The sequence below is a fragment of the Zea mays genome, chromosome 1, assembly GCF_902167145.1.
Source record: "Zea mays cultivar B73 chromosome 1, Zm-B73-REFERENCE-NAM-5.0, whole genome shotgun sequence".
Classification (NCBI taxonomy): domain Eukaryota; kingdom Viridiplantae; phylum Streptophyta; class Magnoliopsida; order Poales; family Poaceae; genus Zea; species Zea mays.
The window spans coordinates 214,602,823-214,626,487 of record NC_050096.1 but is presented as its reverse complement, the minus strand read 5'-3'; the positions used below and the strand labels follow the sequence as shown (position 1 = coordinate 214,626,487).

At 49.6% G+C, this 23,665-nt stretch overlaps 3 protein-coding genes across 4 annotated transcripts in view; 1 reads left to right on the top strand and 2 right to left on the bottom strand.

Moving 5' to 3' along the window:
* Positions 1-11,672, top strand: part of LOC103645263 (formin-like protein 3) — a 37,573-nt gene extending 25,901 nt beyond the window's left edge. The window contains exons 20-21 of one of the 2 annotated variants that reach the window (XR_004855476.1): positions 10,682-10,988; positions 11,353-11,672. The gene's annotated coding sequence lies outside the window, so the exon portion shown is untranslated. The remainder of the gene's footprint in view (positions 1-10,681; positions 10,989-11,352) is intronic. The other variant, XR_004855477.1, reaches the window with a different exon arrangement.
* On the bottom strand, positions 4,554-5,510 carry LOC118476118 (uncharacterized). Its single transcript, XM_035964236.1, has 2 exons — positions 5,115-5,510; positions 4,554-4,884 (listed from the first exon to the last, which is right to left on the bottom strand). Exons 1-2 carry the CDS (start codon positions 5,452-5,454, stop codon positions 4,850-4,852), a joined length of 375 nt encoding a protein of 124 aa, XP_035820129.1. The 5' UTR covers positions 5,455-5,510; the 3' UTR covers positions 4,554-4,849.
* Positions 11,673-11,796: 124 nt separating the features above from the next.
* On the bottom strand, positions 11,797-15,938 carry LOC100384243 (uncharacterized). Its single transcript, XM_008647844.3, has 3 exons — positions 13,489-15,938; positions 13,219-13,379; positions 11,797-13,141 (listed from the first exon to the last, which is right to left on the bottom strand). Exons 1-3 carry the CDS (start codon positions 14,517-14,519, stop codon positions 12,441-12,443), a joined length of 1,893 nt encoding a protein of 630 aa, XP_008646066.1. The 5' UTR covers positions 14,520-15,938; the 3' UTR covers positions 11,797-12,440.
* Between the last annotated feature and the right edge of the window lie 7,727 nt (positions 15,939-23,665).

The window sequence follows — 23,665 nt, the reverse complement described above, 5'->3', positions numbered from 1 at the left end:
AAACTGAAGATACCCAACCCACCAAGCTAAACGGGGCGGCAAACCTTTCTCCATGCCACAAGGCAGTGCCCCCCTTTCACCTCTTTTCGACCTCTCCATAGGAAACCTTTCCTTATTCTGTGAATGGCATCTATACCCAATTGTGGGATCCACTGCCATTGACATATAAACCGTCATGCTGGTAAGGACATGCTGAACTTGGATTCTTCTCCCTGTCTTTGTCAATAAGTCTGCTTTCCAACTTGAAAGCTGGTCAGCAAATCTATCAATAAAAGGCTGGAACTGCTGCCTAGATAACTTGTGCAAGGAAAGAGGAAGACCAAATAACGACAAGGGAACGAAGATATTCCACAAGGCAGCAAACCTTGGGCCTCGACCATATCCTCATCTGAACATCTAATAGGAATGACATTAGATTTATGGGCATTATTGTGCAGCCCAGAGGCATCCCCAAAAAGCTGAAGAATGCCAAGAGTGATAGATAAATCTTCTGCTGCTGGGTGAACAAAAAGGGCAACATCATCAGCATATAAGGAGATCCGATGGAACTTTTTTCTGTTGGATAACTGCTGGAGTAAACCCTCCTTTGCCTTGGAAAACATACAGACTAGGATGTCCATGGCAAGAATAAACAATAAAGGAGATAGGGGATCCTCTTGACGAAGGCCTCTCCGGTGGATGATGTGTTGTCCTGGAAATCCATTCAGCATCACTTGAGTAGAGGAAGAGGCCAACAAACCACAAATAATATCCCTCCAAATCTGTCCAAAACCAAGCTGCATCATTACTTCAACTAAGAAAGGCCATGAAACCGAGTCTAAAGCCTTAGTAATATCCAACTTGTAGAGCAAAGTAGCCTTATTCTGTTGGTGAAGCAGTCTTGAGGTTTGTTGAACCAACTTAAAATTGTCCTGGATGAATCTACCTTTAAGAACACACTCTGATTAGGTGATACCATCTCATTAAGTCTTTTAGCCAACCTATTGGCTAGGATTTTTGTGATCAACTTTGCGAAGCTATGCACAAGGCTGATAGGTCTGAAATCCTTCACCATTTCAGCCCCATCTTTCTTTGGAATCATGGTTATATAGGCATAATTAAGGCGCCCAAAATTATCAAACTTCCTGCCCCAAATAGCGGAGATTGCAGCCATCATATCAGCTTTTATAATAGGCCAACATACCTTGTATAAACGTCCAGTAAAACCATCAGGCCCAGGGGCCTTGTCTGCAGGGAGGCTTTTAATGATATCCTCCACTTCTTGATCAGAAAAGGGGGCATCAAGCTCAGACAGCTCAAAAGTAGGCATCCCCAGGGCTTCTAGATCAATCACCCTATCTCGGGCAACACATTTTCCAATTAGGTTGGTGTAGAAGTGATCCACACAGGCAACCTTTTCATCATGGCTTGTTAGGGTATGGTCCCCATCCAGCAGCCTAGACACAAAATTCTTCCTCTTGCGATGTCGAGCATGAAGGTGAAACAATTTTGTATTGGCATCTCCCTCCTTTAGCCAGGAAATTCTAGATCTAAGCCTTGCCATGGTGCGCTTGAGAGAGGATAGTAGTAAGGCTTGCTTTTTAAGTTGGTTTTTGAGCCATACCTCAGCCAGGTTGAGCACTCTAATATCCCGAGCCATTTCAAGCCTGTGGAGGACTTCCTTGGTCAAAGCTAGTTGGGAATGCACGTGACCAACCTTCTTTTCGCTCCAAGTCTGTAACCTTTTGGCAGTCTCTTTGAGCTTCCTTTCTACAGTTTTAAAGGGGCAAAGGACCGGTACCACAACATTCCACCCAGATTGTACAACATCCTGAAATCCATCTAGTTTGGTCCAAAAAGATTCTAAGTGAAACCTTCTTTTTCCAGATTTATTATCCCTAAGCCCCAAGAGAAAGGGGCAATGGTCAGAATCCTGGGAAGCAGCACTCTATAGTAAAACATTGGGGAATGTTAGATTATATGTGGCTAGGCCCATGTGGCCCATGTACAAACACTATATAGCTACCCTCTAGGGTTAGCCCTAATCATATACAATTATTTACCTTTAACATGTGGAGCTCGGCGAGGAGCTGCCGGAGCCACGCAGCCTCCGCCACGCCGTTGGCCACGGCACGGTACTCCGCCTCAGCGCTCGAGCGGGAGACGACCGGCTGGCGCTTCGACGACCAGGACACCAGGTTACCGCCTAAGAAGACGGCGTAGCCGGAGGTGGAGCGCCGAGTGTCCGGGCACCCGGCCCAGTCAGCGTCGATGTAGACGACCAGCTCGGAGGAGGTAGACCGGTGAAGAAGCAGCCCGTAGTCGACAGTGCCCCGGAGGTAGCGGAGGAGGCGCTTGAGAGTCGCGAGGTGGGGCTCTCGGAGGTCGTGCATATGGAGACAGACCTGCTGCACAGCGTAGGAGATGTCCGGCCTAGTGAAGGTGAGGTACTGAAGGGCACCAGCAAGACTCCTGTACCCGGTGGGGTCCTCGACTGGGTCACCCATGGCCTCAGAGAGCTTCGCCTGCGTGTCGACTGGGGTAGAGCAGGACTTGCAGTCAATCATCTTGGCCCGCTCCAGAATGTCAAGAGTGTACTGCCGCTGGTGAAGTAGGAGTCCTGAGGGGCGAGGCTCAGCAGTGACCCCAAGGAAATGGTGAAGCACACCCAGATCCTTGACCGGAAACTCCCGCTGAAGCGCGTCGACGAGGCGGCGAAGAAGTGACTGACTGGAGGCGGTGAGGACAATGTCATCCACGTAGAGGAGCAAGTAGGCAGTCTCTGCTCCATGATGGTGGATGAACAGAGACGTGTCTGACTTGGCCTCCACGAAGCCCAGTGTCACCAGAAACGTAGCCAGTCTGGAGTGCCACGCCCGGGGGGCCTGCTTGAGGCCGTAGAGGGACCTGTTGAGTCGGCAGACCATGTTAGGGCGAGAGGAGTCGACGAACCCCGCTGGCTGACAGCAGTAGACGGTCTCGGTGAGAGCGCCGTGCAGGAAGGCGTTCTTGACGTCGAGCTGGTGAACTGGCCAGGAGCGAGCAAGGGCCAGCGATAGCACCGTGCGGACGGTGGCCGGCTTCACAACCGGGCTGAAGGTCTCATCGTAATCGACTCCGGGGCGCTGAGTGAAGCCCCGAAGAACCCAGCGAGCCTTGTACCGCTCTAGGGTACCATCGGCCCACCGCTTGTGCGTCCAGATCCACTTGCCGGTGACGACGTTGGTGCCGGGCGGACGGGGCACCAGATCCCACGTCTGGTTGGCGACGAGCGCCGCGTACTCCTCCTCCATCGCCCGACGCCAGTGGGGGTCCAGCAGGGCGGTGCAAACGGAGGAGGGTACCGGAGAAACCTGCGAGTCTGCGGTCGTGGCCGCCAGGACACGGGGCGGCAGGGTACCAGCCGCGTGCCGTGTCACCATCGGGTGGACGTGCCGCGGGTCGCGGTGAAGGAGCGGTGGGTGGTACACCAGCGTCTCGACACGGGCCGCGGGTGGCCGAGGCGGAGGTGTGGGTGTCCCTGGCGGGGACTGGGCCACAGGCGGTGACAGCGGCAGGGGCGGCGACGGTGGAGGTGCGAACCCCGGCGGCGGCAGCCGACGCTAGTAGACCCGCACCGGCTGGGCGAAGCGGGCCGGAGGGGTCGGAACCGACGGCCCCGTAGGCGGTGCAGTCCCACCACCCTCGCTCGGCCCGGGGGCGATCGGAGACAGGGCTCCGCGGAGAGGCGACAACACCGTAGGCGACACCACCGGACCCGGGCAAGGTACCGGGCCGGGAGTAGGACCGACAGGTGGTGAGCGAGTACCTGCAGAGAGAGGAAGAAGAGGTGGCTCGACCACCGTGTCAGTCGGAAAGAGAGTGAAAGGGTCAAGGTCAGGGTCGGAGGAGGGTGGTGTGGTGGTGGAGGAGTAGGGAAATACGGACTCATCAAACACCACATGGCGAGAGATGAGGACCCGGCGAGAGCAGAGGTCAAAGCAGCGGTAGCCTTTGTGGTCCGGGGAGTACCCGAGAAACACAGAGGGTGGAACGGGGTGCTAGTTTGTGAGGAGCAGTGGCAGCGGTGTTCGGGTAGCAAGCACACCCGAAGACACGAAGGTGGTCATAGCGCGGAGGGGTACCGAAGAGTGCCTGGTGAGGAGTGGGGGCCGGACACGCAGTGGAAGGGAGACGGTTGAGGAGGTAGGTAGAGGTGTGGAGGGCCTCGGCCCAGAAACGTGCCGGAAGGTGCGCCTGGAGAAGAAGAGTGCGGATGGTGTCGTTGGTCGTGCAGATCATGCGCTCAGCCTTGCCGTTCTGGGAGGAGGTATACGAGCAAGACATCCGCAACTGCATCCCGTGGGAGAGAAAGAAGTAGCGGGAGGTGGAGTTATCGAACTCCCGACCATTGTCACACTGAACGGCCTTAATGGTGAGGCCGAACTGAGTGGACACCCAGGCGAAGAAGTGGCGGAGGGCGGGGAAAGTCTCAGACTTGGCACGCAAAGGAAAAGTCCACACATAATGAGAAAAATCATCAAGCACCACAAGATAGTATTTGTAGCCTGATATACTGGTAATGGGTGAAGTCCACAAATTGCAGTGTACAAGATCAAAAGCATGAGTAGCATGAGAGGAAGAAGAAAAAGGAAGACGAACATGGCGGCCTAACTGGCACGCATGACAAAGATGCTCATCATGGGATCTAGTACATGGGATAGTGGCACTACGAGTAAGCTGCATCAAGGCATCACGTCCGGGGTGACCAAGGCGACGATGCCAGGTGGTAGAAGACGTGGCGGCAGCAAAAACAGCAGCTGTGTCAGGTGACGAAGACGAAGAAGATGTGGCGTGCGGAAGCCGAAGGGTGTAGAGGGGGCCGGTGCTGTCACATCTGAGGAGGGGGCGTCGAGTTGCCGAGTCCTTCACAGTAAGACCAAAAGAGTCAAACTCGACAGAACAAGAATTATCAGCAGTAAACCGACGAATAGAAAGAAGATTGTGGACCAAAGAAGGAGCAACAAGAACATCGGGAATGTGAAAAGAGCCGGGAGGGCTGGCGGCACCCACAGATGTGACAGGAAGACACGAGCCATTCGCCACCATGATGGACGAAGGGAGAGAGGAAGGAGGGCGAACAAAGGTGAGTATACCAGGGTCGGGGGTGGTGTGGTAGGTAGCACCGGTGTCCGCGATCCACTCGGGACCTATCGGCGGAGTCAGAGTAGGAGTCTGGAAGGCAGCCAGGGTGGCCGCGTCCCAACCAACCAGCCCGGACGGTGGAGTAGCCGGTGGCGTGGGCCACGACGAAGCAGCAGGTGTCGAGGTCCAGGGCGACGGAGAGGCGAAGGCGAACCCTGGCTGCGCACCAGCGAACATGGCCGCCGGGGGCCGAGCCTCAGAGCCTGGCCCCTGGAACGGCCACATGGAGATGCACCCTGACCACGGGTGGTGAAAAGTGGGCCAAGGCGCACCCTGCTGGGGTCCCGGCATCGGTGCGTGGCCACGGGCACCACCCCCGGAACCACCACCGCGGCCACCACGGCGGCGACGACCACCACCGCCCCCGCCTCCGCCACCTCGACCCCCGCCGCCCATGCTCGGCCCGGGAGGGCGAGGGCCAAGGGCAGACTGTGACGGAGTAGGAGGACGGGTCGGGGTGAAAGCCGCCAGTGCTGTCGAAGAGGACGAGGACCCCGTGCCGGAGATCGATGCAGCCTGAGCACCCAGAGTGATCTCCTCCAGGGCGAGGTCGTCGCGAACCTGGAGGAAGGTAGGAAAGGGGCGCTGGCGCATGATCAACGACCGGAGGTGGGTGTAGCGATCGCCGAGGCCGCGGAGGACGTTGAGGACTAGGATGCGGTCCTCCACGGGGCAACCCAGATCGCCAAGTGAGTCCGCCATGGTCTTCATCTTGCGGCAGTACGCACTGACACTGAGGTCCCCCTAGACGAAGGTGCGAAAAGAGGCGTCGAGGCGGAGAGCCCGGGCCTCGGCGTTGCCCATGAACTGGCCCTCGATGGCAAGCCAAACAGCCCGAGCGTGAGGAAGGTTCCGGAGGAGGCTGTGGAGGTCAACGGAGATCGTCCCCACGATCCAGGTGAGTACGATGCTGTCAAGGCGCACCCACGCGGCAGTCGGCGCCACGCCGGTGGGGTCGCAGAGGACGTGGTCGTCCAGAGCGTAGCGACGAAGGGTGAGGAGGAGTAAGTCCCGCCAGCGTGCGTAGGACGGCGACTTGGGCTCCAGGACGACAGGAACCATCAGGCGAATGTTCTGGACACTCCCAGCCTGAAGGTGGAGTTGGGCCACTAGCGGGTCAGCCGGGTCATGCCAGAGCACCGTGGGGATGGTGCGGGGCCCGGTTCCGACATCTTCACCAAGGGTCTCCCGTCCTCGACCTTCGCCGAGTTTCGCTCCAGCCTCAACATCAGTAGTGGCTAGTTGAGTCTGTGGGGGGATCCTAGTGTGTGATGTACTTCTTCTTTTTGGATCCAGTCTGTAAACTCCGCTGCGACGGATGTTCAGACTGCGGGGGGTGTTAGATTATATGTGGTTAGGCCCATGTGGCTAGGCCCATGTGGCCCATGTACAAACACTATATAGCTACCCTCTAGGGTTAGCCCTAATCATATACAATTATTTACCTTTAACAGGGAAGAGCAATTCCCAGTCAATTGAGCAAAGAACACGATCTAGCTTGACTAGAACATGTGCCTCTTGATGGTTGGACCAAGTAAATTTCCTCCCATGCAAAGGAATTTCTTTAAGAGCAAGATCCTCGACCAGCCCTCGAAACCTTCCCATCATGACTCTATTCAGATTTGCATTATTCTTATCAGAGGCCTTATAAATAAGGTTGAAATCTCCAGCTAGCATCCAAGGTCCAGGGCAAGCAGCTCTAATATCTGAGTTCTTGCAAAAAACTAGCCTTTTCATTATCTCTTGGAGGGCCATACACACAAGCCACCAGGCACTTCTTTCCTCACTGCAGAACTGAACTGAAACACTGTGAGTGTCCTGTCTTTTCTGGCCTGAAACCCCTATATGTCTTCTCCAAGCCACGAGGATGCCTCCACTAGCCCCCACAGAAGTTAGACAAAAGTACTCACTGAAATTTGATCCAAGCAAAGAAAGGATGGTGTGATTTGAGATAGACTGCATTTTAGTTTCCTGAAGACAGACCACATCCACCCTAGAGGAGTCCATTTCATGCACAGAATCTTGACGCACCAGCGAGTTCAACCCCCATACATTCCATATGAAGATCTTTGAAGGATCCATTAACAAGACAACAACAAAACAAACCAAGGAGGGAGACAAGACACTAATTCGTCCCTAACTCTGGCGGGGGCTTCCAACCAAACAGGCTGAGAGGGCCTCCACATGGCACTGAGAAAGAGGGTGCTTAAACAGATTGACATACTCCTCAAAAGCCTCGTGGCTAAAACCATATGTATCAGAGATGATCTTCAAGGATCTCATAACCTTTTTAATGGACCTGCCACCCAGATCTTGCATGTTGAACTCGACCCCGATGCCAGCCACCCGACAACAAAGTATGTGGGAGGCTTTTTGAGCCTTCTTCGGACACCCAGTTTCTAGGTACCCGACACTATGATCAACACTAAATTTATTAAAATTCGGCACTCTTCAACCATCAAGAGCTTTCATAATCATAAAATCAAAATATGAAGGATACAAATTTTGTTAATTATTTCTACTAGGCTTAATTTGTATACCTAAGCTACTTAATGGATTTAGACATCTCATTTTTAAACCGATTTAGCGAAAGGGCCTCTAGCTGAGTAGGTCCTGGGTTTGACTCCCTGTGGGAGCCAATTTCAGGACGTGGTTAAAAAAATCCCCTCGTTTGTCCCATGCCAAAGCATAGGTCTAAGGTCCGGCCTGGTCGTTCTCACATGGGCTATAGTGCCGCTGTATATGGGTGGGGCAGGGATTCGAAGGTTTTCTCGACCTGTGTGAGATCTTTTTCTTAATACAATGCCCGAGGGCTGTCTTACCCCCTACAGGTTGGTTTTTTTAAACCAATTTATGCTTCATTAAAATTGGTAGTGGAAGCTACATGCATGTTATTAAGCATATGATTTTGACTAGGTGACTTTGGTGGGTAGGAGAACTTTATTATACCTCACCTAAGCTTGATTCATTGTTGTTCTACCACCATTATATATGATTAGTTCGCTGGTTTTGACACGAATTAGGAATGAAAGTGGTCGTTAGTATAGATGTGCTAGCTCCACCCAAATTGGCTTGATTGGTTTTAAATGTTGAATACGCCGATTTAATTTTTTAGTTGTCGCATAAATATCTTGATTTTCATAATAATTATATGGCATGTTGTTATGAGGTTGTTTACTAGGCTCTTCAAATGACGAACCAACACAATCGATTTTTTACCCTCTATCTTATTACATCGTACCATAACCATATTAATAGCAGTTGCAAGATTATTATCACAAACAACCTTTTAATCATGCAACATCTTAGAATAATAAGCATGAGTGGGATAAGTATTTTTTTCTTGAAAGCACATGAGAAATGTGCGATAATATATTAAAGAAGAGGGACAATTACAAAACAAAAAGGGGGCCTACAGCGGATAGTAAGTCGGCCTTTTCATAGAATATGGAAAACTTGGGCTCCTCAAAAAACTAAGTTTTTTATGTGGTTGGTCACACACAGTAAGTTGGCGCGCTGAATGTGTGTGACCAAGTTTTCCATATTCTATGAAAAGAAACCCCTATAAGCCCCTTTGAGGAGAACTTTCCATTGGTAGCTAGGCGAACTGAGTCAGTTATCTCTTCATCGTCTTTTACCTTTGGTGTAGAAGCAATAGTAAGTCGGCCTAGCAATAAGAAATCGGCTTGGCTGGCTTTTGGAGACCGTCTAGCTGACTTTGGGGACCCGACTTAGCCGACTTTGGTGGATGGCCTGGTCGGCTTTGCCAATGTGGTACCCGGTCTGGCTGGCTTTGTCAGATTTTGCACCATATTCTTCTCTTTGTTTCATGATCAATAGTGTAACCCAAGTTTCAGGTACGTATACTTTTGAGTGTCAACTGCTGCATATATGTAGATCATTGCCTATTAACGTAGAGTATTAGTCCTATGTGTTGATTACCCATCCAGGGTTTTGGGGTTAGCCCCTTGTAATTACCGTCACACCCTTGTGTAATGGGCCTGGCTCAACATCTATTGATATATATATCAGTCCCAACCCTAGTTAGGGTTAGAGTTTTCCCATTCCAACTTGGTACCAGAGCCAGTTTCTCTATCTTCCCCTCCCACCCTCCCACACCCGTCGGTCACCCCCTCCTTCCCCAGGCCGCCGGCCACAGTCGAGCTGTGGCCACGCCACCCCGCGCCGCACCCGCCCCTGCGTCATGCTGCGCCGCTAGGCCCTGCGCCTCCCCGCCACCGTTGTCCACCCGCTGGAGGTCGCGTGTGGCATTGCAGGTCGCGCAGCAAGTGTGCCTGCATATGCACACCCCGCGGGAGCCCCATCTCACCGCTCTCAAGCGGATCCTGTGCTACCTCCGCGGCTCTCTCGACTATGACCTTCTACTCCGACCCTCCCAGACATCAGAGCTCGTGGTCTACACCGACGCTGACTGGGCTGGCTGTCCTGACACACGCCGGTCTACTTCCGGTTATGCCGTGTTCCTGGGTGCCAACCTCGTCTCCTAGGCCGCCAAGCGGCAGCCTGTCGTCTCGTGCTCCAGCGCAGAGGCCTCCTGGCTGCGCCAACTTCTCCAGGAGCTCCACAACCCCATTCAGCGTGCCACCCTTGTCTACTGCGACAACGTCAGCGCGGTCTACCTCTCCACTAATCCCGTGCAACATCAGCGCACGAAGCACGTGGAGATCGACCTGCACTTCGTCCGTGAACGTGTCGCTGTCGGTGACGTTCGGGTTCTCAGCGTCCCCACCACGCTGTAGTTCACCGACATCTTCACCAAGGGGCTCCCGTCGAGTGTATTCACCGATTTTTGATCCAGTCTCAACATCTGTACTAGATAGAGTTGCGACTGCGGGGGTGTTAGAGTACCCGTTTAGGGTTTTGGGGTTAGCCCCTTGTAATTACCGTCACACCCTTGTGTAATGGGCCTGGCCCAACATCTATCGATATATATCAGTCCCAACACTAGTTAGTGTTAGGGTTTTCCCATTCCAACTCTATGCACTGTATACAATCAGCCAATGGAGCTCAACACAATACAATCTAATTTTGTGGCAATACCTCCAACAGTACTTTTGTACTGATTCTCTTTTATCCAAACTGTAACTTTTTATTGAATTGCTAATAAAGGCGACTGCTTTGCTACTTTAACAGCGTGTTTGTTTGGTTTGAGGAATGAGGTAGTTCATCATCTTCTCACCCATCAATTTCTTGTTTGGTTTGTGGAATGGAATAAGTTGATTCATCACTATTTTATTCCCGTAGACTAATAATTAGTGATAATATGAGGAATGAGTTCATTCCACCAAATTTGTGGAATGGACTTATGATGCACCACCTTATCTAGAATGGATTGATTCTTCAAACCAAACACCCCATAAATTAATCTGAATGCCTGACCCCTCAGCTTCCCTGCAAACTGAACCATCATACTGTATGATTGACACGATCTATTTTGTTGCACAGCTGTATGTGGTTCTTATGTTTACCTGACCGATTATTGCTCTTTTATTTACAGTGACATCAATTTTAGTTATTTTCGTGAATATGTTCAAAAAATCACGTGATGAAAATGCTCGAAACGCTGAGGCTGAGAAAAAGAAACTGGAAAAGGAAAAAGAAAAGGCAAGTGTGTCTGCTAAATAAGGTTTGGAATGAGACTGCTGCTCTGCCAAAGTTGCATCTTTGTGAAGCTGTCGTGCTGGACTGACAAAGAGGACCTGCAGTATAATTTGCGGCAGTGCAGAACCTGCTTTGAAACACCTTCTGTACGTACAGAGATGCTGTGCCAGGAGTCTCGCTATCTGGTTGCCATCCATTAAATGGTAGGCTCTCAACTGCCACTCCGCATATATTTCGTCGCATGTATTTGATGATTGTTGTCTGCATTAATTTTACACCCGTGGATGCAGTTTTATACTCCTTCCATTTCAAATTATATTTCACTTTGGCTTTGTCCCAAGTCAAATCTCTCTAAATTTGAACAAGAATGTACTTCTAAAATATACTGTTTGGAGAATGTAACCAAACAAATTTGATGTGATAGATGTTAGTTCAATTTCCATAAACTTATGGAAGTTGAAATAGCCAAAGTAAGCTATAATATGAAATTATACGAAGTTGTAGCGTTCATACTGAATTCAAATAACAGTTGTGTCATGTAACATACCTTTTTTCTCTTTTTTGCAGGTTTCCTTTGCGAATTCCAAGGTCTAGGAGCTTTCGTGCTCATGTACAGTGGGAATGTTTGAACAGATGACTGAACAAACATGCCCACGCCACGGCTGCTGTAGTTTTTGCGTGTAAATATAACAGAAACTGGAGTATAGCTGTCTCGCCTGTACATAAAATTAGTCCAGGGCCCGAAGCGGGGACGAAGAAACTACACCACTGTTCATTTTTTTCTATAATAACAACTGTACAATGTTGCTGTATTACTAAAGAGCAAACAAATGACGAGTACAAATCATTTGCACTTCATACTTTTATCCATTGCGAGGCATGTAGCATGTTACTCTTTATCCCACTTGTACTTAGATTAGGTGCAGGTGTCATGTTTTACTTGTTGCACACCGTTTCACTGATGAGTAGCTCCCATACCCCATAATTTGACTGATGAGCTAAGATAAGGAATGACCAACCATTTAACATCATCTTTCAAACCATCGACAAATTTTGTGGCATAATACAGAGGATCAACATTGAGCTGATAAGCATTCAGTTGGTCCACAAGTTGTGCAAACTGCTCAATATAATCAGAGACAATAAAGGTTTGTCTTCCAGCTTGGCGTGGAGCACGACGATGTCATTGGTGTTTGCGGCCACCGTCTTCTCTAGCGCTCCCCAATGCATGTCCTGTCCTGTGGCTCAGGCCGATCACATAGCTACCAGAGAAGCTTGGATTGTATGGCGATGTTCTTCGATTGCGATTCGATTTGCTTGGACTGTGTGCTGCCAACACCATCACTATGCTAGGATCCGACACACCATCCATCTTCGCCATTCATGTGAAGTATATACTAGCATAATAGTCCTAGAATTCCGATTCACAAATACGACATGTCTGACAGCATCCAAATCAGTACAAACAAGTGTTCAGGTGACACACTGTACATGGATTATGGTCATATCAACTCAGCACCTTATCTCGTCCGTCCGTGGATGAACATGCTCCCAACAATGGACGATTAGTGATTTACCACCATGCATAGGCAAACTAGGCATAGATGACTTCCTCTGCTTCATCGACATCCTCTGGTCTCCACAAGAATATGTGCTCACGCCCAGAAGCCGTACTTGACAGGTGTCCCGGTGGGCTTGAGCCACGGCTCGGCGTGCAAGAAGTTCTGCACGGTGAACTTTTCGGCCTCCTCCTTGCTGATCACCTTCTTGTAGCCGGGCCATGTGACGCGGCCGGCGGTGTCGGCGCCGGGCCCCCGGTTGGCGTACTCGGCGTACCACAGCGTCTTGAGCCCGAAGTCGCCATTCCACGGCAGGTACCCGGCCTTGTCGATGAACGCGGGGATGTCGGACTCCATGATGAGCGTGCGCGAGAACTCGCGCCAGGGGCGGGCGAGGTAGCTCCGGATGGGCGGGCGGGACGCGTCCTTGAGCCCCGTCTCGGCGGTGAAGCGGCAGTACTGGAAGACGAAGCCCGTGCTCTCGCGCCCGTCCGCGCGGCCCTGCGCCGTGGCGATGTTCTGCTGGTTGTCCATGGGCCGGCGGAGGACCAGGATGCAGTTCTGGAACACGGCGGCCGCGTCGCCGAAGATGAAGTCGATGGTCCCGGAGATGACGCAGTTGCGGTAGAACTGCGCCTTGGAGTGCGCGTACAGCGTGTCCTGGTACGCGTCCATGCGGCAGTTGAGGAAGATGGACCTGTCCGACTGCACCAGCAGCGCCACCGCCTGGTGCTTGGCCGCGCCGGCCGTGTTGCGGAACCCCAGGGCGATGCCGATGAAGCCGTCGCCTTGCGCGTCTGCAGCGACCAGAGATTTGAGGCCACGCGTACGTCGCAAACGGCAGTGAGGTGATTGCTTGTTGCTTTCGTCTTACTGAAGGTTGCGGTTTTGTAGGTGGTGAGGCCGTCGACGAAGTTCCTGCTGCCGCTGATGACGGTCTTCATGGCTCCGTCGCCGTACATGGTCACGTTCTCCATCGCCCTGGTGATCGTCACGTACTCCTCGTACACCCCTTGCTTCACGTAGATCAGGTACCTGTCTCGAGCACGAAAAGGTCATCGGCGCATGCATGCGCAATCTCGATCCATTGCTGGTTTCGATGAGTAAAAAAAACATGCGTTCAGGCGCGTGCGCGCGCGGACACCTTCCCGTGTACTGCTTGGGCATGGCACCGAGCGCGTCGTTGATGGTCTTGAACTTGCCGCTGCCGTCCTTGGCCACCACCACGTTGGGCTTGAGTTTGGCCTGGAAGTTGCCTTTGAGCAGCCGCCTCTCTGGTCCGTTCACCCACTGTGGGGTGCCTTCCTCAATGCTGAGTAGCCTCCGGCTGTCGGCTGCCGGGACGTCGTCGTCGCGCTCGCCCAGCAACGTACCCGAGTGTTGTACTTTGGGTTCATTCTCCTTGTTTCCTTCTTCGTCGTTGCCAAGTAACCTCCGATGGGTGAACCCCGGAATTTGGAGCGCGACCAGGACCGATGAGGCCTTCTCGATGATGGCCAGCGCGTTGCTGGTCAGCTCCTTCCCGGACTCCATCGTGCCAGTCATCTGCTTCTTGAGGTGCCCGTCGGGGAAACCGTCGATGCACGTCTCCATGTGCGTGATCACCGCGCTGAGCAAGATGCGGAGCTGGTAGCCGCGCTTGGTGACCCCTGCCATGCCGCCGGCATCGATGCCGTGGAGCGTGCGCGCGAGGTCGTCCTTGGCGTTGTGGTAGATCTCCCTGCAGTCCGCGACGGCGCCCTTCACGCGCGGATCGTCGCTCTTGATCACCTCCGACCGGTTAAACGCGTTCCCGAGGGCGTCGCCGATCACCGCCACGGCGGCTCGGACGATGTCCTCGGGCGATGACGCGCTGGCATTCGCGGCCGCCTTGGACAGGCTCTTCTCGCAGGCATCCCTGTAGTCGGTCTGTGCGCACATCATTTTGACGCTCTTGGACGCGCTGATAAGGTTCGACCCGGAACCCGAGCCACCACCCGACGGGGAAGAGGAAGACGAGGACGAGTCATCCTCGATGCTAGCGTTGTACGCGACGGCAGCGCCGCCCATGACAATAAGGATAAGTATGACCGACGCTGCGCCGGCGGCCAGCATGACGCGCCTACGCTGCTGCCGCTGCCTCTCGATACGCCGCCGCTCCGTGAGAGGACCGAAGTCGGAGAAGGCCGTCGACATGGTCGACGGTTTTTCCCCTTCCTCTTTCTTCTCTCCCTCTGCCCTTACCTGGGGAAAGGCAGAGAGGACGCAGAAAGGGCAGCCGAGTGGAGGGAGATGCCCTCGTTTGCATGCCGAGAAACAATGGCGCCGAGAGATTTGAGGAAGTCTGGTTAATTTGGGCGTTGATAAAAATTTACAAACTTCCTGCTTGCTTCTTGCCTGAAAAATGGCCACTGCCTGTAGAAGGTCGAGACATCTTCCAGCACTCGACGTCGTTTGCTGCTCGTTTTTTTACTGGAAAATGATGTAGGGTAAACCACTACACCACGATTTTATTTATTTTAGAGGATAGTAACATGAGCGACAAAATAAAGAAGCAAAGAAAAGAGGGGGTTTGGGAGAAGCTATAGAGAATTTAGCCATAAAGCCAATTGCAATTTTTTGCATCTGTAAGGGGATTTTCGAGTATTTATCTAAAAGATTTGCAGCACTGCCAAGAAGGCAAAGATGGAGCAATATTCCTGGAGATGCAATCAATTCTATGCTTCCAAATGTTCCATGCCACTAAGGCCAAGATATCCATGAAGAAACTGTAACGGAATGCACCCTTACTAGCCACAATCATCGAGAAGAAATCCAGGTCATGGTTCCATTTAATTCCCACATAATTCCATCATTATGAGCTAAAGGGACAGGTAAACTCAAGTCATAGAGAACACAATTGAGATTACTACTAGGAGTCAGGAAGCCCTTTCTTATGAGAAGATTCTTTGAGTTAATTCTGTCTCTGAAAACGAGTTAAACAAAAATCTTGAGTTTCTTACAAACTTTGGATTGCCAGATCCAATTGAAATCTGACGGTGGTTGGATCGATTTGAAAGTTAAATTATAGAACTTGGAGGAACTGAAATTGGCATTGCCCCAAGGATATATCCAACTGTCTCTGCCAACCCTAGAATTTTGCAAATGGCCAACAATCTCATGGAACAATTGATATTCTTGGGTGGCCTAGGAAAGAGGGGAGTATGGAAATTATCTTCCAGGTTCATATTATCTAGGAAATCCTGAAGAGAACATTCTTTTTTCCTGGCAAACGAGAAGAGGCAGGGGAAGGAGTGTTTGGGAGAGATATTGTTCCAAACATCCTACCACAGGAGGATGGTCCTTCCATCCCCAACCCAAGGCATAGCGTGGCTTCTAAAATAATCCACCAATCTGAATACATCTTTCCACCAAAAGGAGCCTTTCTCAGGGGAGCCATGAGGAACCCGGCCCAAAGCATAGTATGCACTCCAAACAAGATTCGCCTAAGGAATATCTTGCCTGCCATAGAATTTATGCATGAATTTCAACAAAAAGAGTTGTGTCGGGTATCATAATTAGGGGTACCCAGATTATGTCCCTAAAACATGCTTAACACCTAATTGCCGAAAAATCATCAGACACGTTCCCCGAGGTCAAGCAAGGATGAATCACGATTCGCCCGAGACCCTGCTCAAAAGTCGCTCATAACTCCGCCTTGCCCAAGCCCATCCTCGGGCGAAGGCAACGCTCAGGAGAAATCCTTGTCTCGCATGAGGACTCCTCTCACGAAATGGAGGTTTTCGCCTCGCCCGAGCCCGTCTCGGATAGGAGGACATCACCGAGCCCAGCCTCAGTCAAAGGTCACATGAACCATGGAGACATGTGCATTTAATGCAATGATTCGAATTAACTACCCCACGTGACACCACGGTCAAACAGGGAGCAATGGGACCACGGTCCCATCCACTTTCACCAATTACGATGACACATGCCCGGGAATAACGACTATTGCTCCCCCACACCGACTACTGTATTCAAAAACTCCGGATGGGACGTGCACGCGTCTAAGCACGAACTCACCCTCGGGAGAGAACTCCGCCTCGCCCGAGCTCGGCTTCGCCCAGCTGCCCTGGCAACCACTCCCCACGAATCCCGCAGGAGGCCACTCCGACAACTATATTAACCCCTCCCTGCACGTCTGCACGACCCGAGGCAGGCTCTGCTAAGGCCTCGGGAGGAACCTCTGTCTCGCCCGAGCCTGGCCTCGGCCTAGATAACATCGACGAAAGGACGCCACCAACTCCTCCATGAAGGCTGCTGACAATGGGATGGCTACATGACTGACGTCAAGTCTGCTTTACGCCATACAGGGAGAATTACCATGTGCTTTTCACCATACTTATCACTGTTTCAACAACTATGACTCAGACAACACCTCCATCAGACAGGCTCGGGTATGCGTCCATGCCTCGATCGTGGCCTCGGCTCTCTGCTCAGTCAAGATGCAAGATCCAGGGGACGAACATCCTCCTCCTGATCCAAGTCAACTACAAGTACAAAGGCCACTCCATCGGTCATGCTAGCTACAGGGGCTTAGACTCATCTCCCCTCCTCAATACGATAAGCTTAGGCACTCCAGGGATCCCTCCTGGGGGCTATAAAAGGAGGAGTCCAGGGCTTCGAAGGAAAGAGGAGAACACTTCATAGGTTTTCGCCTCCACGACTGATATTGGCGTTTGCCTCAATCACCACCAGGGACTTGGGATCATCTCCCTCTCTCGGTCAGCTTGTACCCTCTACTACAAGCACTTAGGTGCAAGATAATCTAAGTCTCACCCCTTTGCTGGAAGTAGGGGCTTCTCTTGTCCGAACTAGGATAAAACTTATGTCTTCTTGCATCACCCATCTAGATCAGGGCACACAACACTAATTCACTAGTTGGTAGGACCCTTGGGTCAAAACACTGACAATTGGCATTCTAGGTAGGGGCTCGCTGCTTGTAGACACCACATTCCAACCAAGACCCCAGATGGACAATTCTCAGCATCCTTTGCGTCTCGGCACGATGATCTAGTTTGGGAGTCTCGAGTTCATGTCCCTTGGCTTCGGCTACGACATGGTGCTCCTCCCACCTAGACACCCAACCGATGTTGATTATCGTTTCTCCCAGTCTGGGGGAGCGAGGCCATTCCTGCTCCCTTGGCTAGTGGAGGAACGTCCAGACTTCCGCTGTCCACCTCGCTGGAGGAGACGAAGACGAAACAACCGCAACCGCACCACGAGCAGCGCTCCATGCCTAGCCAATGCTCCTAGGCAGGCCAATGATGCATACTCCCTTGCGAGGGACCTGTCGTGCATCAGCTTCACGCCTGGAGCATCAACATTAACATACATCGCTCCAACACCGACTCCATTGGCCCCACTCCCATGGGTCGGGTGACGCCGGCTTCGCTAGCTCTCCCATCTGTGGGTTGGGAGGCGCCAGCTCCACCGCCCCCTCCTACGGGTCAAGAGGGGTCAGCTCCACCATTTGACTAGGGGAACCATCGATGTTTAATCCCATCCCCTTTCGAATGAGATTTGACCCTCCTGGCTACCCTTAAACCACAAGCATCTACACCGGCATGTACGCTGATCTCCCGGAACCCTCGAGGTACCTAGACTCTAAGGAAGAAGATGGTCTGGGTCCTGGCCTAGACTTCTCTAGGCTCCATGATCTGGAGGCCATGCAACATTTCCTGTCTATGTGCGACAACCTCCTCTTCGATGGCTTCAATTACTACAACTCCAATGATGAGGGTTACGACCCGACTTGGGAGTGCTTCCACGTTGGGCACGAGGAGCATGATGAAGGAAATCAACTTGGCATGCCTTAGGAGGCCAACACCCTGGCACCAGCCCCTCACACGGATAGCCAAGGGAGCTAGGTGCGGCTCAGACCCCTGCGGGGAGTCATATTGCACACCTTGAGCAGCTTCACGAGCTACATTCCAAGCTTGGGGAGGAGCAGCAACGACTACAATAGCTTCGGTAAGTTGTCGAGCAAGAGGCAGCAGGTAGAGCTCCCAATGAGGTAGCACGCGCCAAGTCATTCGACGTTCACCATAGCATCATGGAAGATGTTGGGGCTGAACCCCCTTCGGCCTTATACAGGGCTAGTCAGAACCTTGCTGCGGCGACAATCTTGCTCCAGATGATGCCAGAACCATCCACCATTGAAGGACGTCGTATCCACTACGGAATCAGGGGTCTCCTGGAGTGCGCTGCAGTCTAGCAGGTCGAGAGCTCTACCTCTCGACTTCGGGAGCCCACCTCGGAACAACAAGCGGGGCCCTCCCGCCAAGAGAGGTAGGCCTCGGTCCATCCCGAGCCTGTGAAGGATAAAGCCCCTATGGTCTGAGACCGCCTCCTCGACAATCGCCAGAACCTTGGTGTTCATGACCGCCTCGGCGGGCGGCTGCACCACGACTCAGACCACATATCAGTTCATTAAAAAGGAATCCATCTAATCTGGGCGGTAGAATTTTGATCGTGCGGCCCAACTACGTCGGTACCCCTTTGGCGTTGACTTTTGCTAAAGAAACCCCGTAAGTTTTCGTATTAGAACTTGTCGTCCGGTTTTATATAAAGGAACCCTCGGATTAACTTTTGAAATTATAAATAGGTCCTGCAATTTTCAAATAAAGTCCCTGACATCTCTTTTGGCATTAAAATTAATAATAAAAACAACTCCAACTTGTTTAATTCATACAATTCTTCATTTTAGCTCTAACTTTAGTGGTTCTTGAACCTACGATCTCGTAGCAACATGTAGAATATTCCTACTCAATTTAATTCCATGTTTTGTTGTAATGTTATTATATCCATTATTTGTTTATTTGTATGTATTGCTACGAGTAGAAGCGAGGTCACGAGGAATCTAAAGCCCAACTTTGACCTAATAATATTTATGACTTTGTTTATCATCATGGCACTGTTAGGCTAACTTGATGGGAGTTCACCCTTTCTATAATCACACCAGATCAATAACAGGTACCGCCAGAGGAATACCATGAGGATGAGTTCGACGAGGTCTAGGATGTCGTCTCCCAGTCAACAATGGTTGCAGAGGATCGTTTTCATCATATGGTTTATTGTAGTTAGTTATTTTGTACATAACTCCTATTATGTAATAAAGATGTGATTGATTTCTGTACCATGAGTCATTACATGTGTGAGACTTGATCCTAGCACACATTTGAGATGCCTCTGGATTTGTCCTCAAATCTGGGTTTGGCACATGATCTATGACATTTGTGTGGGGCATAACTGTCTTTTCTCGCATCTATCACGTTGGTCGGGCTTTTGGAACCTTCTCTTCTTCGCTTGCTTCATATGTTGATGACATGAGGCTAAAGTCTCTTTATCCATCTTTGTTTGTTTGTTAACCCTTCAAAGGTAAAGCTTCTTGGCTTCGCCCCCGATTTACCTTCGAGCTAAGACGAAGGTTGCTTCATCATCCTTTGGGTAGCACCTGAAACACATTTTAGCATAAACTGTAACACTTAAGGACCATTGGCAATAGAGGCCCCAACAGTGCCAGTAATACTTTATTTATTTATTTATGATACACATATATTCTACGCATTTGCTCATGTAACCTCTAACCTTCTTGGTAATATGATAGTAACTTTGAGTGCAATAAAATCATTCTGGATGCATTGAACTTGTTTCAAATAAGTGTAGGAGCTCATGCTTCTGTGTAGAGGATGGATTTGGCACCTGCTAGCAGATCAAATGGAAACGGTAATACTAAACCAATACAATACTAGTAGTCTCAGTATACTATTATACCAATATATAATATTCACTAATGAACAACTTGTCTTAACTTAAATCAGTTACATCCAAGCATTTAGCTTTGGCGAGTCAAACCATTAGTTCTATGCATTCTATAATTCTAGGTAACCATTTGTTTTATATCTTCTACAAATAACCATTTCTACATTCTTGGGGTACTTCAGGATACTTAGCTATTGTAGTTCTAAATACCATGTGTTTTACAGAGTCTCATACCTTATTAATTAAAAAAATTAAGCATAGTATTAAAAGGGAAATGTGCCCTTGGGCCATTTCTAGTTGTTTTGGTGATTAAATGCTCAACACATTACTATGAACTAACCCTTCTCATATGAGCATGAGCACATGTGTCTAGAAAGAAAACTGAGGAAAACACATTTGAGCTTAAAAATGGGCACATTGCAAACCTCTATGGATCAAAGTGATAAAGGTATGTTTCGAGTACTTAATCAATTGTTTTAGGTGCTAATCATGTTTGTTTAAGTGCTAGGAAATATCTGAAGTCGAGCCAAAAAGAAAACAAAAAATTTGTCACTAAAAGGAAGAAGCTAGGCTGATCTGGGCAGCACTAGACTATCCGGGGATCGTACAGCCGAACGGTCCGCTCACGGGCTCGGCCAAGTCCCGATGGCTATAAATCACCGGACGGTCTGGTGCCACCCATCAGATAGTCCGGTGGAAGGACTACCAACGGCTGCCAGCCACGTCAGCCAGCTCCAACGGTCAGATGGAGCACTGGACAGTCCGGTGCCCCCTATAGGACAGTCTGGTGTCCATCTGAGATGGAAAGTGACTAGCCAGCAATTCTTTGACTGTTGTACCATGCACAGTCTGGTGCACCACCGGACAGTCCGGTGCACCCACATACAGGGAAGGTTTGGAGCTTCCAAATGAAGCTCCAACAGTTCCTAGGTCCCTTAGGTCTATAAAAAGGACCCTCTAAGCGCCATGGACCAGTACCCAAGCATCAAAAGAGCATACTAAAACTCTGAGACTCCACGACCACACTTTTGATTTGTTAGAGAGAGATTTGAGCGTATTTTGAGCTGTGACTCTGTCGTTTTGATTCGTGCACTCTTCTTTGCTTGTGTGCATGGTGTTCTACAATTGTGCTCTTATGTGCGTTTCTACTCCCCTTCTTACTCCGGATTTGATTTTGATCAATTGTGTAAGGCATGAGAGACTCTAATTTGTGGAGATTCCTCACAACTAGGATATTGGTATAAGGAAGACAACCTTGGTACTCAAGTTTGATCTTTGGATCAATTAAGAGGGGTTGAGTGTAACCTTTGACCATTGCGACACCACAATGTGGAGTAGGCAGGATATTACGCTTGACCGAACCACGAGATAAAAATTACCGTGTCTCTTGCACCATTTACATTATTACAATTTTTATCTCTTCTTCGTTCCAATTATTCACTTGCGATATTGCTCTAAGTCTTAATTAAATACTGATAGAGCAATCAAGCGAAAGGAACTTTTTTCTTCTCTCTACTCTCAAACTTGGTTTTAATTCTCTCTAACTTACTTTTTAGACCAAGTTTGTGTGGTTTGAGTTAAGTTTTGCATGATCACCTATTCACCCCCTTCTAGGTGTTTTCAATTGATATCAGGGTCGTTCTCTTCATCAAGGGACTAACCACCCAAAGAGGTAGATCCTAAAGGCAATGGGATTGTGATCGACGAGAAGGAAAAGGAGACCGTCAACAACAACGAGCCAAAAGGAGAAAAGGCCCTCAACTCAGGCTCAAACAACAACAAGAAGGATGGAAAGAAGAAGAGGCGCATCAAGAATATAGTCTACTACGACAACGACACCTCTTCATCTTCACCAAAGGACAATGCCGACTCTTCTTCCAAGAAAAAGACGGTTAAACAAAACTACTCTTTTGATTTTTCCCGCATGTTGGAGGCCTTCGTCTATCGCAGGTCCTCAAAAACACATTTAACCATTGGCTGTCAACATGTTATTAAGTGTTGCAAGAGCTTCGGCGACGAAACACCTTCGATGCAGAACGAGGAGAAGGATGAAGAAGCTAGCTTCGTCGTAACAACCAAGGAGATGATAACGGGAGAAGGTGTTATCTTGAATGCTAAATGCTGAAGGCAATATTGCCCTCATGTTATTTGTAAATCCTATGTACTGTACCTATGGGCATACATGTAATTTCATACGAAGCTGTATGTTCCCCTATAAATAGATGAACAGTGTCTTGCATAAAGTACCTTTTTTGGCGGACTGTATAATTGTCTTGTGTAATCTCTTCCCCATATCACCTTCGTTCTAATTCATTTTGTGGAACCAAAGGTATGATTGTAAAATCATTATATAAAAGGGGAGAAATGAGATATGAAAATATCTGAGATGAGTTATCATATTTAACTTCTTTACATTCCTTGTATATTCATTTATACGCTGATGTTTGATTCATTCGGCTAAAATCCCAACCTTCGTCTTCGAAGGAGTTGTTTCGAAGAGATAACTACTTGAGGATGAAGGTTGATCATCTTTTTAATATTATATTGCCTTGTTTTCAACTGTGTATAGCAATTGGAAACAAGTAACCAACACCACATTCCGTACAACTCCAATGCTCATTTATTGTTTATCCCTCTTGGGAAGCCTCCTCATTTTGATGTGGAATATTATTCTTTTTGGAGTCATAAAATGCGTAGTCATATATTTTCTCTTCATCCTAGCATTTGGGAAGTAGTAGAAAATGGAATGAACTTTGATAGTAGTGATAATGTCGTTTTTATTCTTGAACAAATTCATAAAAATGCCTAGGCTACTACCATGCTTTTAGTGTCTCTATGCAGGGAGGAATATAACAAGGTTAGTGGCTTGGACAATGCCAAGCAGATATGGGACACCCCAAAATCGCTCATAAGGGAAACGACGCCACAATGATCACCAAGATGGAGTTGGTGGAATGTGAGCTAGGGGTTCGCCATGAAGAGGGGTGAGGAGCCAATTGACACGTACAACAGGCTCAAGAACCTGGTGAACAAGATCCAAAGTTATGGGAGTACAAGATGGACAGATCATTATGACGTCGTGTGCCTCATGCTAAGGTCATTTACTATTATTGATCATCATCTTGTAAATCTTATTCCTGAGAACCCCGGATATACCAAAATGTCACCAAAATAAATTCTTGGTAAGTTTGTGAGCGGGCGCATGATGGTAAAGGAAGCAAGGTATGTCGACGACATCGCCAATGGACCTCTTCCTCACTATGAGCCGCAACTCGTTGCACTCAAAGCGACGACCAATAAGGAGGCGCTCCTTGACAAGGTGGCGCAAGTTGAGGCGGTCAACCTTAATGAAGATGAGATGGCAATTGTGATCAAACGCTTTAAGACCTCTTTGAAGGGACGCAAGGACTACGCCCAAGAAGAACAAATCAAGGGAAAGCATTCATGCTTCAAGTGCGGTAAGTCTGGTCATTTTATTGCCTAATGTCCCGATAACAAAAATGACCAGGACCAAGACAAGCAAGGGAAGAAGGAGAAGA

What these genes read in the sequence shown, in the direction of transcription:
- LOC100384243 (XM_008647844.3), bottom strand. Translation starts at nt 14,519, where the DNA reads ATGTCGACGGCCTTCTCCGACTTCGGTCCTCTCACGGAGCGGCGGCGT. An exon ending in CCCAAGCAGTACACGGGAAG is followed by an intron (nt 13,380 to 13,488) that starts GTGTCCGCGCGC and finishes TGCTCGAGACAG; the next exon opens with GTACCTGATCTACGTGAAGC. An exon ending in CTACAAAACCGCAACCTTCA is followed by an intron (nt 13,142 to 13,218) that starts GTAAGACGAAAG and finishes TGGTCGCTGCAG; the next exon opens with ACGCGCAAGGCGACGGCTTC.
- LOC118476118 (XM_035964236.1), bottom strand. Translation starts at nt 5,454, where the DNA reads ATGCCGGGACCCCAGCAGGGTGCGCCTTGGCCCACTTTTCACCACCCG. An exon ending in CCACACCACCCCCGACCCTG is followed by an intron (nt 4,885 to 5,114) that starts GTATACTCACCT and finishes CTTACTGTGAAG; the next exon opens with GACTCGGCAACTCGACGCCC.